The sequence below is a fragment of the Dermacentor silvarum genome, chromosome 1, assembly GCF_013339745.2.
Source record: "Dermacentor silvarum isolate Dsil-2018 chromosome 1, BIME_Dsil_1.4, whole genome shotgun sequence".
In the NCBI taxonomy this organism is placed as follows: domain Eukaryota; kingdom Metazoa; phylum Arthropoda; class Arachnida; order Ixodida; family Ixodidae; genus Dermacentor; species Dermacentor silvarum.
Window position 1 is genome coordinate 81,457,448 of NC_051154.1, and position 17,844 is coordinate 81,475,291.

A 17,844-nucleotide genomic window follows, 5' to 3' on the forward strand; every position below is an offset into this window, starting at 1 on the left:
GGACGGCGGCCAACGGGGAAGCTCTTCTCGATTGGTCCACTTTTCCCGGTGTGAGAAAGGGCACTGACCGCTGCCTCGGATGCTGTGCGCACTGCATCACACTCGCCAGTGCAATTTCGGAAACAACCAAGTCACCAAACAAGAAACAAGTCATGGGAATTGTAGCAGCCAAGAACCGGCCTATCATTCTTTTTTGCTTCACCTTTTTTTTTCGTGGCCAGCCTTCTTTTAATTTTGACTTTTAAGATTGTTTAATGCGTCCGGCTAACCGCCGTTTAATCACAATTGGCTGGACGGGTGTGCGAGCCAGCCAGCTGCGGTGGCGAGCGCCATCATGCCCCAGACGCCCGTCCTGCGACTGCAGCCGGAACAGTAGATAAGTCCCAGGCGGTCGAACAACTCGTTGCTCATCTCTGCGACCTGAGGTGCCACTGCGGTGCAGTGGTGCTTGTCAGCTGAGTCGTTCAGGCATTTGCGGTAGCCGATGAGGTCACTGCGCAAAGAAATCGCCTCACATTGCGTTACAAGCAAACACATTAGGAAAGAAGGTGAAGATTCCGAACAGGCCGCGACCGATAATGGTTAGTGTTCGTCGACGCTTTAACGAGTAACGGACTCGGTAATCGGTACCACGTATGCCGTTGATTGAGGGTATAGCACTTCAATAACGTACGGCTAGTTTTTGCCCAGCACGAGCCCCTGTCTTGGAACGCCCCTGGAGCACCCTCAACATTAATGTCGACAATGCCGAGAGCGACCGAGCCAAGCTGATGCTTCCTACGAAACTTGGTGCGTTTTTCACGATGCGGAGCGGAGAGCCAATTACACTTAGTGAGTTTTGCGAGGTGCGCGGTGGCGGGGCAATTGCAACGGCAATATCAATTACTATAACATATCGACAATTTGGAAAGCGTGTTTTGTTTCTATAGTGGTGACAGCGGCTGCAGTTCGAGCGGCGTCCGCGGTGTATATTAGTGGCGCTCAAAAGCCATGTTCGGAATACTGAATATGGTGCAACATTCCGCTTATTATGGTGGCGTGTTTCCGTGCCGCGCCTCACGAGTAAGCTTAAAAAGAACTTTTTTAATACCATAGCCTAGGCTTATTGAAAAAAGAAGTACCATCTACATGGGAAAGTATAGTGCACAGTGCTGGAATGACGTCAACAGGGGATCGAGCGGTGCTGGAGTTAGCATGCCTGCCCAAGCGCACTGGTAGGCTCGCTATTTCTTTGGATCTCAAGATAAGCTTGGCGAAAGTAGTTCGTCGAACATGTCCCACAACCGCGCCTGTGGTCTATAACCGGTATACCGGGTGCTATGTTTAGCGCAAATATAAGAGGCACCATTCTTCGTACTCTAATTTAGCTCAAATTTGCAGGAGATGTTACTTCTTTTGTAGGGCAACCGATATTTGTTCCCACGAGCTTAAGATTGCAAATATTTTTGATCTGCAGCTCCCATTCACTGGGTTTGAATTCACCGGTCGCGAGCAAAGAATATTTTCGATGAGAACAAATGAAGGTCGGAATCTCGGCTGCCACTCGCGAGACAAGCCTGGCGTGCTCACGTGCAAAGTCTCCGCCGCACACGGTTGCTGATGGCAGTCTTCCGAAAAGCAGAGCCATTGCGATAGAAATGGCTGATGTCGTCCTCCATTGCCGTGTCGCACGTTTCCCATTCCTGGGTGAATTCCTTGAGCTCGCAAGCTGCGATGAAGGAAAGTTAGAGGACAACGTTAGGCCCGAAACAGTGGCGCATCCCGAAATTCATTATTACCAGTCTCGTTTTACAGCATGGCAACACACTGAGCACCTGCTCCTCACGGTTGATTTTGGAAACAGCCACGCGTTAAGAATAAAATGTTTAGGCTTAACGTTTAATCACGCCTTCCACATGAAAAGCTGTGGATTCATGGTTCTTCTTGGCCAATAACTTTTTTTTTCTCAAATTTTGAGTGTTTTGTATCAGCCGAGCTGTGAAGTAGCAATTAAATAAAGCCGCAATAAAGTACGAGCGATCATACGAGCGACATTGTATAGGTTCTCTGAGGCGCGCAGAGAAGCTATACAATGTCGCTCGTATAATCCTCGTATATTTATCCGCAGACAAGAGCATTATGTAAATATTTGGCGAGTTTATAAATGTGGCAGGAACCCTTGAACTAGCGAAGCGGTGTGCATTCACTATGTACCAGTTCAGGTAATGTGCAACGCATTTTTACCCGCCGTGGTTGCTTAGTGGCTACGGTGTTGGGCTGCTAAGCCGCGGGATCAAATCCCGGCCCCGGCGGCCGCATTTTGATGGGGGCGAAATGCGAAAACACTCATGTACTTAGATTTAAAAGAACCCCAGGCGGTCCAAATTAGTCCCCCACTACGGCTTGCCTCATAATTAGATCGTGTTTTTGGCACGTAAAACCGAATTTTTTTATTTTAATTTTGCAAGACATCTTTATTTGGGACGATTGCATTTGCGTGTTGGAACATTTTAGAGATGACGTTCACGCGACACAATATGAAATGGAGATGCAAATAGAAATACGGGACATTATCTCTATGTACGGCCTCTTGCGCTGTGTAGGTACAATGCATAATTGCCTAGCCAGCCATCCTACTTCCAGTGGCGAACTAGTAGACTTTGGGGTCTTCAACCAGCTCCGCTATACAGGGAATTTTTCATGTTGCTCTGCAACTTTCTCATTGACACTTTTCATCTATTTATAAGAATTGAGAAGTTGATTAATTAATTAGGACTAATTATCAAATTAAACGGATTGCAAGAAATAACCTTAGTATCTACAAGCGACAGAAAACAACATTACCTTGGTTCTGTTGAGCTACGAAGCATCTGCATATTTTTAAAGTTTGGCCCAAGTTAACTGAAACACCCTGCATACTGCCAGCGCATATAAGGGATAGAGACCGGCGTGTACCATTTCGGCTCCAGCACGTGCGAGAACATATCATTACAATTGGTCTATTTCTATGAATGTTCATTTATTTACGTTGGGGTCGCCTACGGAATTTTACGTTCTAATGCTACGCTTCACCACAGAGACATCGTAGCTGGGGGCGTTTGCATTCCGCCACAGTAGAAAGTGTACTAAGTCACCTTGCTACGACGCTCTGTATTTCGTCAACTAGTGCGCATTTTGAAAAAAATCCAACGTGAATCTTCATCCTGAGTTCCCCACAATGTGGCGAAAAAAAAAAAAAGAGACCAGCGCAGAAATTCTCCCTTCAATTTCAATGAGTCGAAAATACTTTTTATTTTTTTCATAACAGAGCCGATTAAGAAGGTAAAGATGCGACTGTTACTCAGTGGACGATACCTATGGAAACAATGCATAGCAACTGCTTCCAACCACACTCACACATCCCGTATCACTCACACCTGGTTTAACGAAAAAAAAAATTGATTGTGGGGTTGAACGTCTTGGAACTGCACAGTGATTTATGAAGGACGCCGCAGTGGAGGACTCCAGATTAATTGCGACCCCCTTTAACGTGCTCGGAAATAAGTAGGCGCGAGCATTTCTGCATTTTGCCCTAATCAAAATCCGGCCCGGATTCGAATCTGTGATCTCACGCTCAGCAGAAGAGCGCCACACACTAATTAAGCCACATTGGTGGGTGATTTACTCCTAGCTTGGGAGAGTCAATGTTAGCTACTTGAAAGCATTATCTATGGTTAAGTAGTTGCCCTTCCATCTCTCGTCTCCGCTATTCGAAAGCGCCACTTTGATATACTCAACTTGTTGCTGCAGATAAGTTAAAAATATTTTGGTTGTGCTTTTCTTTGCGCTTCTTTGACCCTGTTTAAGCCCCTCATACCTATTTCCCCAGTAGACCACCCTGCTCAATAAATTTATAACCAACCAATCGATTCAAACAACCCTGCAGACAAACCACCAATGTTGCAGCACATATGATGTCATTGCCAGCTAACCACGCGCCTTCCTGCGTCACGGGCTCATGCCCCCCCTTCCCCCCGAATGACGCTGTGCTCCCACTTGATGAAGTTGTCTGACCGAACTTATTGCAGCCGGATAGCATGGGCCCAGCTTCGACAGCAGATGCCTGCTACATTATAGTTAATAAACCTGGTGCAGCTGGGCTCGCTTACCAAATACAGCCGCGCATAAACGTCACCTAGCTGCGTTACCTTCGCCGGCCTTTAATATTTATTTCCTTACTTTGTGAGAAGGGGGTGTTGGAATGCTGAAATTTCTCAATCAGATCGAATGTAAATATTTTAGAAAGACGACATCCGAAGGTTGAATCGAATGCCGTATATTTTCTCAGTTCTAAGCGCCAGTGAAATTGAAAGTTACGAGTCCTTCTGGTTAAAACGGCTTGCTTACAGTATTGTATATGTGCATGTAATGCTGTTAAACAATTGGACGTCCTGTCAAGTGAGGAGCATGTAAGTGATAAACAAGTTCTTACACTTATCTGGTGCACCTCGACACTGACAGCAATGAAACAAGAGAACAGCGCCACATGCACGTATAGTGTGGCGTTCTTTGAAAGAGCGGAGTGCAATACTCTAACGCTGCACGTCGTTTTATCGAAAGGCAACAACGATGAGATCGTTCAAGTAAAAATTAAAGAAAAATGTTTATAAAATATCGAAGATGATTGCTGAAGTACTGGCTTGTACCATACTATGTCTGTCGTTATGTCTTTTTTATCCCCTGTGTAGGTGAAGCGTTGTCGTTATGTCCAGCTGTTGCACGGCGGCTTCTCGCAGTCCAGCAGAGGCACGCCAGCCAGACGCGTGGCTGTGCATGAACATCGTCGCAAACATTTGTCTCGCTCTTCTGTTGTATATACTCACGGACAAATTTCTGTGACAATGAAAGGAAAGCTAAGGCGGTGCAGCTTCTGCACGCGCGTTACTTCGCAAAAGATTCCGGAATCGTTTGAGAGGGCTTTCGGTTTCTTGAAATAGACACCGGGGGGAATCAGCGTATTTTTGCATGCGGTTTACTATGTGCTCAAGAGCGGAAGAGAGAAGCAGTAAAATGAGACACATTTAACACTTATTTGCTTATGCTTTTTTTGTGTGTGAATGGGTGGTTGTAAGTAGGACAGCTTAAACTAGCGCTCTTGTGTGCGCTTCTGCCTCCCTATATTTCCTTTCATTGCTATAGAAAACTGTCCGCAAATGTAGCAGTGTTCACATAACATGCAATGCCGGGCTTTCTGTCACCGACCTAGACCGATCCCGAAGGCGGTGCAATGTCACATGGCGTCTCAAAGCGCTAGCTGACCCGAGGAAAGGATGGGGCAAAATGGCGCGGAAGCAGATTGCTGCTGGCGACACGACCGACTCGCCAAACGTCTGAAAGCGCTAACTTGAACGAGGGAAGGAGTAGTAAGGTTGTCATTCTCTTGCCGCAGGCTTACGTGCGTGGCCTAATTGGTAGGGCAGCGGGCTGCAGCGCGTGGAGACCCTAGCTTAAATCCTGTCATCGAGCACGTAATCTTTAATGCGATCAGCATTCTTTGGGAAGTTTACCCACTTTGCGGTATGTTGTAGCTAACCTCTTTCACCTAGTGACCCAGCCTGTCTACTAACTTGGACCACTAGGTATGTTCTGGCTAATGCTTGTCGAAAAGAGCATGGGCCACTGGGTATGTACCCGAATAGACAACTTCGGCACGGCGTATGTGATATTAGTATGTGCCCACTCTTCGCCAATCTCCCGCAATGGATGTGTCAGGTGACACAAGGGGTATGTAGCCTTAAATATGAGCGTAAATTAAAGCGATAGCGCCCCATCCACAGCATAGACCACCACGTCGAGCGCGGCCGCTTGATGGAGAGCCATTGCAATGAAGTTGCAGCCAGGGTGCTAGGGATATTACTAAGTTTCAACTGGCTAAGTTTCAATTGACGTGCAGTGATTGTAACAAGATACACTGTGTCCTGGTATCATTTGGCATTATGGTTGGCAGCGAGATTACCAATTCGTGCGTCTGCGGTAGCAATACCGTGCGTCGCTATATTACTTTAATGCTAATCGCATTAACGCCGACATTCACTAGGAGATTGGTTCGGCCGTAACTTTTTTGATTGAGCGACAACTTGTGCTAAACGCATTATGACATCAGTGTGACGCATATACGTGACGCACCAGTACGCAAACTTTTTACTTTCTCGGGGAGAAACCGGAGCAGCACCAACCCATGGCAAATCCCGTTGAGGTAGGCAAAGGAACCTTCGCTTTCCGAATGCTTAGCCTCAACAAAGACAAGTTCACAGACTGCGTAAATGTGAGCCGTTCTCATTCAATGACTGTAAGTTATTGGGTTCGCCGCTCAAGGTGTTCGCTGAGGAACTGGCGCCTTTTTGCAGTATCCGCGGGCCATCCTGAAGCCAAGCAATTCAGGCCTCGCTTCCTTTTTTATTTCTCCTGAGAGTGTCTAATAAGTGTAGTTCTCCCTTAGATTCAAACAAAACGAGTATTCTGCGATTTATAATAGTGAATTGTTGAATCGTATAGCGAAGACTGTTCGATTCGGATTCGAAATACCTAGTATTCTCACGCCCCTACTCATAAGCTTAATTTCGAAGACCCGGCCAATATGCGGGATGGATTTGTTATCAGCATTTCTTACCTTGACGGTACACCTTGAATTCCTGGTCTTCACTAGAGGGTAGTGCATTGCATGTGTCTTCGAACTCCATGAGCAAGTGTTTCTTTAGAACAGATATCTCAGTGTTGAGAAAAAGGGCATCTGAGCAACCGGAGTCGTGCGTCGCTGAATACATGCAGTATTTCATTTCCTTCACCAGCCTTAAGAGAAGAGAGGAAGAAAAAAAAAGAAAGACGTGTGTGTTGCTGCCATCTCGATGCGTATTGCGTAGTCATATGCTATGCGTAAGAAGACGTCGCAGCGCCTCCTGCTGTTCCCGCGCTCGGCGCACAGCTATACGTGCCTAATGTGGTCATGCAACACTCTTTAATGAATTTGCGAAACTTCTTCGACGTCAGAGGGCATCGCTTCATAGATTTCCTAGTCGCGCAAGAATTTTTCAAGAGCGTTTTGTAAAATCAGAGTTATGAAGTAGCGATTCAATTGACAGGCGAGACGCACAAACAACCATGAGAGCGATATTGCAGGTTCCCTGCTGCGTCTAGTAGAATATTTCGTCGGGATGTTTACAAGAGCAATACGTAGCTACCCGGTGGGTTTAATTAAATAGTAAAGAAATGTTACAGGGACGTTGAACCAGTACGAAAACGCAGTCCCAAGCTTACGAATCGATGTTGCCGAGAGGGGAAGTTTCAACGAATCGAATGCTGTGACCCTCGCCTTTGCGAGATATTACAGTCTGCCAGTTAGACTAGTTTGTAGATGAAAATTCTCTAAAGAACTCACTGCTGTCGGTGAGGCATAAATGGTCTGGATACGTTAGCCTTACTAGAGCCGAAATGAGTCATCCCAAGGTGGTAACTAGCAGAGCACGGATGATTAAAATGGGATAAGTCGTTCGCCTAGCGGCTCTAACAAGATCGAATGGTGGTGCATTTTCGTTTTCTTGAAAATTCTGACCGACGGCTCTTGCGCTAGCCCCATTTCCCTCCTTTTTGAGCTGCCTAGAAAAAAATTACTTTGACGACTTGGATTGCCCTGTGCAAGCCGCTCAGAAGTAAGCTTTCACAATTTTGTCGGCAACCACACCAGCTTTCGAAACTAAATTTGTGCAGCGTATTATTTGACCACACGGACAAAGTTTGCGGGCATAAAGCTCTGAAGTGAAATATCAGTTATGAAAATATTAATGCACCCTTTAATTATATGCGAATATTCTTTCTTCCACAAACATGCTTGCCGGGTGTTGTGTTCCTTACGATTCCCGAGATTGGCCACTTGGCAGGTCCTATCGAAATATTCGGTCCTATCGAAATCTTTGGTCCTATCGATATATTTGGTGCCAGGTGCTATAAAGCTTGATCTTGTTATAATTTCGATGGTTGATTAACATTATTTTCTTAACTGCGTCTTTGTGGAATGTGTATCTCTAAATATTGCCACCTAGTGGCATGCCCTAGAGCTGTGGGAATTTAATTTGCGTAGGTGAATACGTCTTAAAAATATTTCAAGCTTGATTTCAAAGAATGTGAAGGAGAATGGACGCACTTAGTACGAAACGTGCGCGGCAAAGAGCCTCCAAACAAACGCTACTTGAATGGGACCTCAATTTTTCGATGGTTACAATTAGTTATTTCTATACAACACTGCAGTGCACCCTAAGTCTTCCATATTGTCACCCCACCATCATACGCGTATTTTTTCTCTCTCACGCGAAATATATCACAGTATTCAACATAATGAAACGTCGTGAGTCTGACAAGTTCTATTACCCGCTGCAACGCAACTTACGTAAACATCTGCCTTGTTAATTCCGAAAGGGTTTTTGCCATAGAAGACGCTAAACCATTTTTGCGCTTATTTCGCAATGCATAACCAACTCGCCCAAATCAGCACTTTGACTGTTTTGTGAAACCCAACTAGTTGAGTTAACCCATGACCTGCTGCAGTACATGGATCACCACTACCAGATTGACTCCGTTTTTTTTTTCTTGTTTTGAAAACCTTTGATAGCGTTTCCCACAGTCATCCACTAACAAAGCTAAGATCCAGTAGCATCGGCACAAATTTATTAAACTGACTTGAACATTTCCTAAAAGGTCGCGTCCAAGTTATTATTGCCAATAACACGAACTTGCTTTTTGCTGACGTAACGTCGGGTGTTCCACAAGGCGCTGGCCTATCGCCACACCTATTTCTCATCAACATCAATGACCTCCCAAGAAACGTACATGTACAAATAAGGCTTTTCGCGGACCATTGTGTTATCTATAAAGTCATTCGCCCACCTGATGACACAATAGCCCTGCAGCGCGACATCGACACAATCGCTACAGGAGGCGAGAAATGGTTCATGCCACTGAACCTCTCAAAAATTCAAATTCATGACGTTCTCACGCAAACATTCTACCTACGACCACGTGTATCACGTTAAGTCAGTACCATTTTAATCAACACAATGTTCCAGGCACGTTTTTTTGTGACGCTGTCACTATGATGGACCACTCATTCAAAGCATCTGCTCTGATGCATCACGCGCACACTTGGCTACTTACGCCGTAATCATAAAACGGCATTTCCCGAAATAAAGCAGCTAGCACACGGAACATACGCTCGACCCAAGCTTGAATGTACAGCAACCGTGTGGCATCTTTCGCAAACCTATCTTTCTGCTGAACTAGAAGCCGCGCAAAATCGCAAGGCGCGATTTATCTCTTCGACCGCTCTAAAATGCACTCTTGTTCTATCACCACTCGGATCATGTCGAATGATCTCCCGTTTATGCATTCTACACTCATTTTATTACCTCACAGAATCACGACACGTGCTCCTATACCCTCTCCTGAGATCATATTCCTGTTTATCTCGGTCAACCAATAGCACGGCTCACAGGTCTAACACTAGCGATGAACAACTCGTTCTTTCCAGACGCTATTACACTGTGGAGTTCGCCCCCCTGACATCATAGCATCTTGCGAGGACCGCTCAAAATCTCGTGACATGCTCACAGGCCATCATCTTAAGTACACGAAAACGCCTTCGCCGAAGCGTCACGGCCTTTTTTTTTCGGCATTTAGTATTTTTTTTCATTGCATATTTAACGTAAAACTTAGTAACCTGTGCAGTTCCAAACTTTAATTACACTAATCGTATTGTGACACATCCTAAACTTGCATTTTTCTTATATAGTGTTTATCCTGCTAATCTGCGTGTATTGCTGTATTTACTTCCCTCCCCTCAATGTATTTCCTCTCAATGCCTACGGGCCTTTAAGGTGGAATAAATATAATGAACTGAAATGAATTGACTGCATAGAGCGCATATAATAGCGTCTGGTCCAGTGCAACATTCCCTTAAGTATATCTTTAAAAATCTTGCATACGTGGTGCAGGGGATGACAGCGATTTATATTTCACGGGTGACTTACGGGCAGACTTCGGTTCGGTTATCCTTCAGATGCGTTCCATTCTCGACAGACATAAGCATCCGGTGGAATGTGACGCCACAAAGCACGAGCTTCTTGATGGCCTTGAATTGATCACACGTGGTTTGCCGCTCGAGCCCCAAGTAGACGCGCCGCTTGTCCTTGTCTGGACAGTCGCAGAAAAGACGGCGCAATAAAGATGCGAATCGAACCATAGCGTGTTTGCACATACGTGGAAGGAGCTCAAAACACGGAACACAGGAACAAGACAACACACACTGCTCACGGTCAATCGTCAAGCTACGTTTTTATAGTTCGCTAACAGATGACTGGTTCACATCGACAGCGTCTCAAAATACAGGAGCGGTTTGGTCCACACGAAAAACTCCGGTGCCCATCGGACAGCAAGTAGATAAAATTTGCTATTTATAATTCCTAACAGCGTGCGTTACATGCACTGACGCGAAAGCCATTGCCTTTCGTAAAGGGCATCATATTTACCCGCGAAGGCGTCACATGTACGACGACACTAATTAAGTATTAGTGTCGAACAATTAACCTTAACTTATCAGGATAGCAAATTGGGCTAGCTCGTAACAATCCATCTTCAACAGCACCACTGTATCCAGTATTCTTTTACTTGTCCCTGTCATAAGTGGGGAGCTAGAAGATGCGTTCATCTTCACACCACAAGTTTCTCCGGCCTGTGTCGAAATCGCGTAGCGAAGTGCTACGCGTTCATGGTAATCGTTTTCTTTTTTACCTGAATTTTTTAGCATTAATTATCGGATCGGTTGTTGTTGGCGACCCAGGAAATGACATTATGAATGAGGTGACTAAGACAATGGTCGAATGAACGTCACCTGCAGGAGCTTTGCAATCTGATTGGTGCTTGCGGTTGAACATCTTGGCCACATAGTCCCTGATCGTCTTGATGTTATCAAACAACTGGGCAGTCTCCTTGCAGTTTGGTTTGTTCTTGAATACAGATTCAAAGCTGCAGTTGTGGAAATCTTCTAAAAGCCTGCAAGCATGAAGACATGAAGGAGTCTGAACGGGCTCAAAAATTATTTCGTGACGCGTGTGACGTACTTGCAAACGTGTGGCTGAGAAACAAGGTACGTTGAGCCGAACTCGTTGTATGACTGGTAGTACGTCAGACCGCAAGAGAAGAAGTTCTTTATCAAAACCAACTTGTCACAAGTGTCTGCGGAAAAGAGGAATCATTTCTTAAGCGAAGGACAGTTTCAATCTCTACCAAACGAACAGAGCAGAACGAAAAGAAAAGGGTATTTGCGGACTGCAATCCTCAAACTAGAGTTCAATACTAAGTGCTAAAAATTCAGTGTTGAGCGATAAGAAAAACTTTACTTTCAGATAAGTGTGATGGGGAGCATGCCCACTGCGGGCCAATGCTGCATGCTCGTGCCTTGAACGTTTGCTTGAACGACTCCGCTCGCTAGTAGTTAGAAGAACGATCAATTCATGCTGTTTAACGTTCCAAAGAAACTCTGGGGCTATCACAAACGCCGGATGGCGGAGGGCCGCGGAATAATTTCGACCATTAGAGGTGTTTTAACTTCTAAGTGCATGAGCGTTTTTTGCATTTCGTCTCCATCGACATGCGGCCACCGCGAACGGCAATCATACCCGCGACTTCGAGCTCAGTAGCCGAACACTGAGCTGCCATGGCGGGTAGTTATAGAATAGTTAGAAGAGTCGCACTGTCACTTGAACTTTTTCGCTGATCGCGCCGGATTTTGACGTCTTTCGTAACTGTGAAAAAACATTTTTTGTTTTGCTTATTTCCTGAAGCGCCTACAACACATCTTCCACCCCGAAATACTCGACAGCCCAATAAATGAGATGAATTTTTTTTCGGGGGGGGGGGGGGGGGGGTGTAAGCGTAATTTACGTCACTACTGTCGTTTCATAACAAGTTGATGAGAATATCTTATCTGTGGCATAGCGAAATTTCACACTTAAAGCTTAATGTTATTTATATAAATAATTGGAGGTCGATAGGGGTTGTGATTCGAGTTATCGTTTCAAGCGATGTGTGTGTAAAACATATTTTGAACGTATCTTCTCGTTGGGAAATAGAATGGATAGTAAACGTAGATTCAGAACCGTTGATTTTCATATGGTATTCTGGATAAGTATTATCTTGGTCATCATTATTATTACATTAAATTTCTCTATTTCTTATTTAGTAGGAATCTCAGCTTTGTTGACTGACGTTTAACCGAATCACTGTAGGCAATCGCCTCCAAGCGTAAAAAAAAAAACTAACAACTTCTTTAACCTTAACACGTGCCAATAGAATAATTAGCGTTCGTCGCAGTGCTTCCGTCTAGGCTATTGGCTATTGTTCTAAAAATAACTTATGACAACACTGAAGAATGCGGCTCACAAGCCAGTGGAAAGGGGCACGCTCACCGTTGTGTTGGTTTTGCTTATTCGGAAGCGTAGTAGAGCTCCAAGTCGGGCTAGTTGGTTGACATGCATGGTATATGACAAGGACGAGGCGTCTTGTCTGCATCGTCCTTGTCCGTGTGGGTTTAGCGCAGTTAAAATATACCACGGAAGCGTAGGCGTCGAAATATAGACAATGTATAAAACGGCGAGCGATAGACACGATTTCAGTAAGCAGTCTATTTCTGCACGTGCGCTTTATAGACAGTCTTTATTGCGTACACGTGACAGCGAAAGCTTGTTGTCATTGTTGTCCTTGGTGTCATTGTTTGTTGGCTTCATATGATATGATAATAAAAATCGGGCCCCTCGGTTCCCTTTCTTCTCGTTCATATAACGAGGGCTTGAATCCGGCAACATTGATGCCTTCAGGTAGCATATGTGGGTTTATTGACCAGTTACCATCACCCAAAATGATCACGTGCTCGTGATGCCTGCGGCAGAAAGGATGTTCCACATCCGCCCCTAGGTTTGTGAGTGGTGGCACTGGTTAACACTCTCAGGGTCAGTTCTAGCTGTAAAACAAATACCCCAGAAACTGGATGGGAAAACGGCTCCGTGGTAGCTCATCCGTTTTCATTTCCATTCATTTATCATTTCTTTAATTCAATTAGTAAGCACAAGTAATTTCCCCTATGTTGTCCTTGGTGTCATTGTTTGTTGGCTTCATATGATATGATAATAAAAATTGGGTCCCTTGGTTCCCTTTCTTCTCGTTCATCATATAACGAGGGCTCGAATCCGGCAACATTGATGCCTTCAGGTAGCATATGTGGGTTTATTGACCAGTTACCATCACCCAAAAAAATCACGTGCTCGTGACGCCTGCGGCAGAAAGGATGTTCCACATCCGCCCCTAGGTTTGTGAGTGGTGGCAGTGGTTAACAATCTCAGGGTTAGTTCTAGCTGTAAAACATAAATACCCCAGAAAGTGGATGGGAAAACGGCTCCGTGGTAGCTCATCCGTTTTCATTTCCATTCATTTATCATTTCTTTATTTCAATTAGTAAGCACAAGTAATTTCCCCTATGTTGTCCTTGGTACGTGTCATTGTTTGTTGGCTTCATATGATATGATAATAAAAATCGGGCCTCTCGGTTCCCTTTCTTCTCGTTCATCATATAACGAGGGCTCGAATCCGGCAACATTGATGCCTTCAGGTAGCATATGTGGGTTTATTGACCAGTTACCCATCACCCAAAAAAATCACGTGCTCGTGATGCCTGCGGCAGAAAGGATGTTCCACATCCGCCTCTAGGTTTGTGAGTGGTGGCACTGGTTAACACTCTAAGGGTCAGTTCTAGCTGTAAAACAAATACCCCAGAAAGTGGATGGGAAAATGGCTCCGTGGTAGCTCATCCGTTTTCATTTCCATTCATTTATCATTTCTTTAATTCAATTAGTAAGCACAAGTAATTTCCCCTATGTTGTCCTTGGTACGTGTCATTGTTTGTTGGCTTCATATGATATGATAATAAAAATCGGGCCCCTCGGTTCCCTTTCTTCTCGTTCATCATATAACGAGGGCTCGAATCCGGCAACATTGATGCCTTCAGGTAGCATATGTGGGTTTATTGACCAGTTACCATCACCCAAAAAATCACGTGCTCGTGATGCCTGCGGCAGAAAGGATGTTCCACCTCCGCCCCTAGGTTTATGAGTGGTGGCACTGGTTAACACTCTCAGGGTTAGTTCTAGCTGTAAAACAAATACTCCAGAAAGTGGATGGGAAAACGGCTCCGCGGTAGCTCATCTGTTTCCATTTTCATTAATTAATCATTTCTTTAATTCGATTAGTAAGCACAAGTAATTTTTCCTATGTTGTCCTTGGTGTCATTGTTTGTTGGCTTCATATGATATGATAATAAAAATCGGGCCCCTCGGTTCCCTTTCTTGTCGTTCATCATATAACGAGGGCTCGAATCCGCAACATTGATGCCTTCAGGTAGCATATGTGGGTTTATTGACCAGTTACCCATCACCCAAAAAAGTCACGTGCTCGTGATGCCTGCGGCAGAAAGGATGTTCCACATCCGCCTCTAGGTTTGTGAGTGGTGGCACTGGTTAACACTCTCAGGGTCAGTTCTAGCTGTAAAACAAATACCCCAGAAAGTGGATGGGAAAATGGCTCCGTGGTAGCTCATCCGTTTTCATTTCCATTCATTTATCATTTCTTTAATTCAATTAGTAAGCACAAGTAATTTCTCCTATGTTGTCCTTGGTGTCATTGTTTGTTGGCTTCTTATATATATATATATATATATATATATATATATTGCCTTGAGCATTGCCGTTCTATGCTATGCGACCACGCGAAGGAACAAATATACGCACAGAAGAAAAGCAAGAATAACTTTGTTTTCATCAGTAATTGTCAGCTATGCGACCGAGGCACCACTCACCGGTTAAGTTGATACCCCTGCACTTATCTTCGTAGCCTTCCGTCAGTATTTGTGAAAACCTCATTATTGTCGACTTTATGTCGGTCGGGCTGGAGCAAGGAATCAGGAGGGAATAGCACTTCAGATACTGGTTGTAGAACCTATAGAAGAAACCATTGCCATTAGTGTAAACTGCATGTGGTAGTCGTTTAATATTACTAGTAGATTAGTGCCGGCACCGGCACGGCTGTGAATCACGCTAGTTTCATTTTCAATCGCGAATCACGATTGTTTCATTTATACGAAAGAGAAGAACGATATAAGAAACTTTCATAGCATCATTGCCATTAGTGTAAACTGCATGTGGTAGTCGTTTAATATTACTAGTAGATTAGTGCCGGCACCGGCACGGCTGTGAATCACGCTAGTTTCATTTTGAATCGCGAATCACGATTGTTTCATTTATACGAAAGAGAAGAACGATATAAGAAACTTTCATCGCATCATTTCCATTCAACGACGTGAGCTTCTGTCCTGCTACAACACGATCCTTCACTGATTTCGCGATATGCATAATCTGGGTGTTATGAGTGCAGAGTGGGGCATACGGGTTTCATTTTGCTTACACGTGCAGCCATATAAGCAAACGGCTTCAAAGAGAGTTACCGCTTCGCGTCCTCTACTATACCTTCACGTACTCTTGTTTGAAGACCGCTGATTTTAGGCCCTTCCAAATGAGGAACGCGTTTGCTCGGATGAATACTTCATGCGAAGAAAAGTACGTGCAATGTAAAACATTTTACCCTCTTAGGAGTATTGGTTTGTCTCATCACTAACGCCTTTGCTATATATAGAAATTTTGTTGTACACGACAGCGAGGTCAAACTGCAGCTGCGATGAGGAAGTCAGGTGCAAACTGTGTAATAATTCTGACCACCTGGTGCGCACCAAAATATTTGACACGAGAGCTTGACAGCGGAGCTATTTAAAGTTTATTTTGGTGCAGTTGTGTCGTCTGTCGCAGCTACGCTCATGTTTACTTTCCCCAAAACGTCGCCTTAAAAAAAAGAAAATATCTTTTTTTGTTTCCCATCAGCAATTCGATCTGATACCCCTTAAAGGTAAGAGTGTTGCCATGGGAGAAACTTAGCACCCTTTACTTTATTTATTTGTTTTTATATACTACGGCCTATAACAGAATGATTGCAGGAGTGGGAGTGGTTGCGCATAAACAACAAAATCAAAAAGTGGTGTATTAACAGACAGATCAAACAAGGCATGTCGCTAAGAGTGGACATAAACTTAGCGAGCGGCCAGCAACAAGTAGCGCCGCTGAGAGAGTTCCGCAAGCTGAATTTCAAGATTTTAGTGCGTGCAAAAATCGGTACCTCTACTGTTCAGTTCATGAGAGCTTCGAAGTTGATTTATTGGCGAACGTTAAAAAGGTGTTTGCCAGGCGACAGGAAGAATTGATGCGATGTAGCGTTTATAAAGACTCGTTACCTCTGCGCTCACAGACAGTGGTTATATTCAGAGAGACTAGGGCAGTGGATGGAGAAAAGTCGCCACCATAGCGCTGAAGGATTAAGCGAACTGCCTTCATTTTAACGATTTTTGAAGGATTAATTTCATTTTGCTTATGGGGACACCAAACAACAGTAGCATACGGAAACACAGGCTGTACCAGGGACTTTATAACAGTTTAGTGTGTTTTGGTGCTCCCTAAAATGTTCTATTTAAGGAATCCTGCTTCCTGAGTTCTTTGTTGATTATAGAATTGATGTGGTTCGACCACGAGTGATTATGGGTAAAAAAAAACTGCTAAGTACTTTTACTCGTGGAATCGTGTTAATGGGACGCTTTTAGAGGAGTAAGTAAACTTGGAAGTTGAAGCCTTATTAAAAATGTCATGGCAACCGTTTTGCTAACGTTAATTTTTATGCATAATGAACAGCGCAAGAAAGAAGGGGGACTAAGAAAAGATATGGACGCGACAGGCGCTGACTTCAAACCAAAGTTTATTCAGAAGCACACATAGAATATATACTCGTCTTATCCCAGCGATCTCAAGCAAGCAAAAAAACTAAGAAAGAGTATTTTTTAAATGTTGGTAATGCTCTTTATTAGTTCGCACATGTGTAATGCACTAACATAATTTTGTTTTCTCACGGACAGTAAGATGATAAGTGAAAGAAGTGTTTTAAACAATAGGCCGAGTTCTTCACAATCACGTCTACAGACAAGTTTGAGAACTGATTATATTGCTTTAAAAAATAATGTATTTCATTGTATGGCTAGAAAGAAGCTGATATGAATGTTTTGAAGACTGAAATGCTTGTATGCAGTATAGAAAAGTGTAGGCTAAATCACACATAAGATTTCACAGGGAAAGAGTACACATGGTTGATCGTCCAACCGTTCCTGCGTTTGTGCCGCCGCGTTCGGTTCTGAAGGCCTTCAGTAAGTGTACCTTTGCCAAAGTATGCATTAATTTTTAGGATCTAATTTAAGTAAACTGCCATTACAAACATGCAACTAATCTGATGGTTCTGATATGAATTGGGTCGAATAAGTAATACCCTTGTCGCTAGTACCAACGTGTAATAAAGCGTGCACTATCCTGCTGTTTCTGCACACTAATGTGCGCGAGCAATCTGGAGCGCCTGAAGCCCACGATGTGTGAAAGTGGGCATAAAGAGCAATAATATACTATAATATAATAAGTATTTTTAACTTTTGGACCGCATTGCGGTTGGCTCCCATTAGCCACTACTTACAGTGGCCTAGCTGGCGAAGCTGAAAGCTCGAGACAATGTTGTCGAAATGCCTCTTAACCACTTAGAGCTCCTAATTTTTTTTTCTTTTTTTGTGTGTACGAGAAATGGTACCGCACTGGCTCATTAAAAAAAAATTCCGTAAAATGACCTGGAATGCTTCCAAAGCATATTTAAAAGACA

General features: G+C 44.0%; 1 protein-coding gene across 1 annotated transcript in view; it reads right to left on the reverse strand.

Annotated features, from left to right (window-relative positions):
* Positions 1-184: 184 nt before the first annotated feature.
* LOC119431589 (uncharacterized) overlaps positions 185-17,844 on the reverse strand; it is a 37,382-nt gene continuing 19,722 nt past the window's right edge. The window contains exons 12-18 of the mRNA XM_037699071.2: positions 14,909-15,048; positions 11,124-11,238; positions 10,895-11,055; positions 10,035-10,197; positions 6,629-6,807; positions 1,570-1,708; positions 185-493 (exon numbers count right to left, since the gene is read on the reverse strand). Of these exons, the coding sequence (XP_037554999.2) occupies positions 280-493; positions 1,570-1,708; positions 6,629-6,807; positions 10,035-10,197; positions 10,895-11,055; positions 11,124-11,238; positions 14,909-15,048 (1,111 nt within the window). The 3' untranslated portion in view covers positions 185-279. The remainder of the gene's footprint in view (positions 494-1,569; positions 1,709-6,628; positions 6,808-10,034; positions 10,198-10,894; positions 11,056-11,123; positions 11,239-14,908; positions 15,049-17,844) is intronic.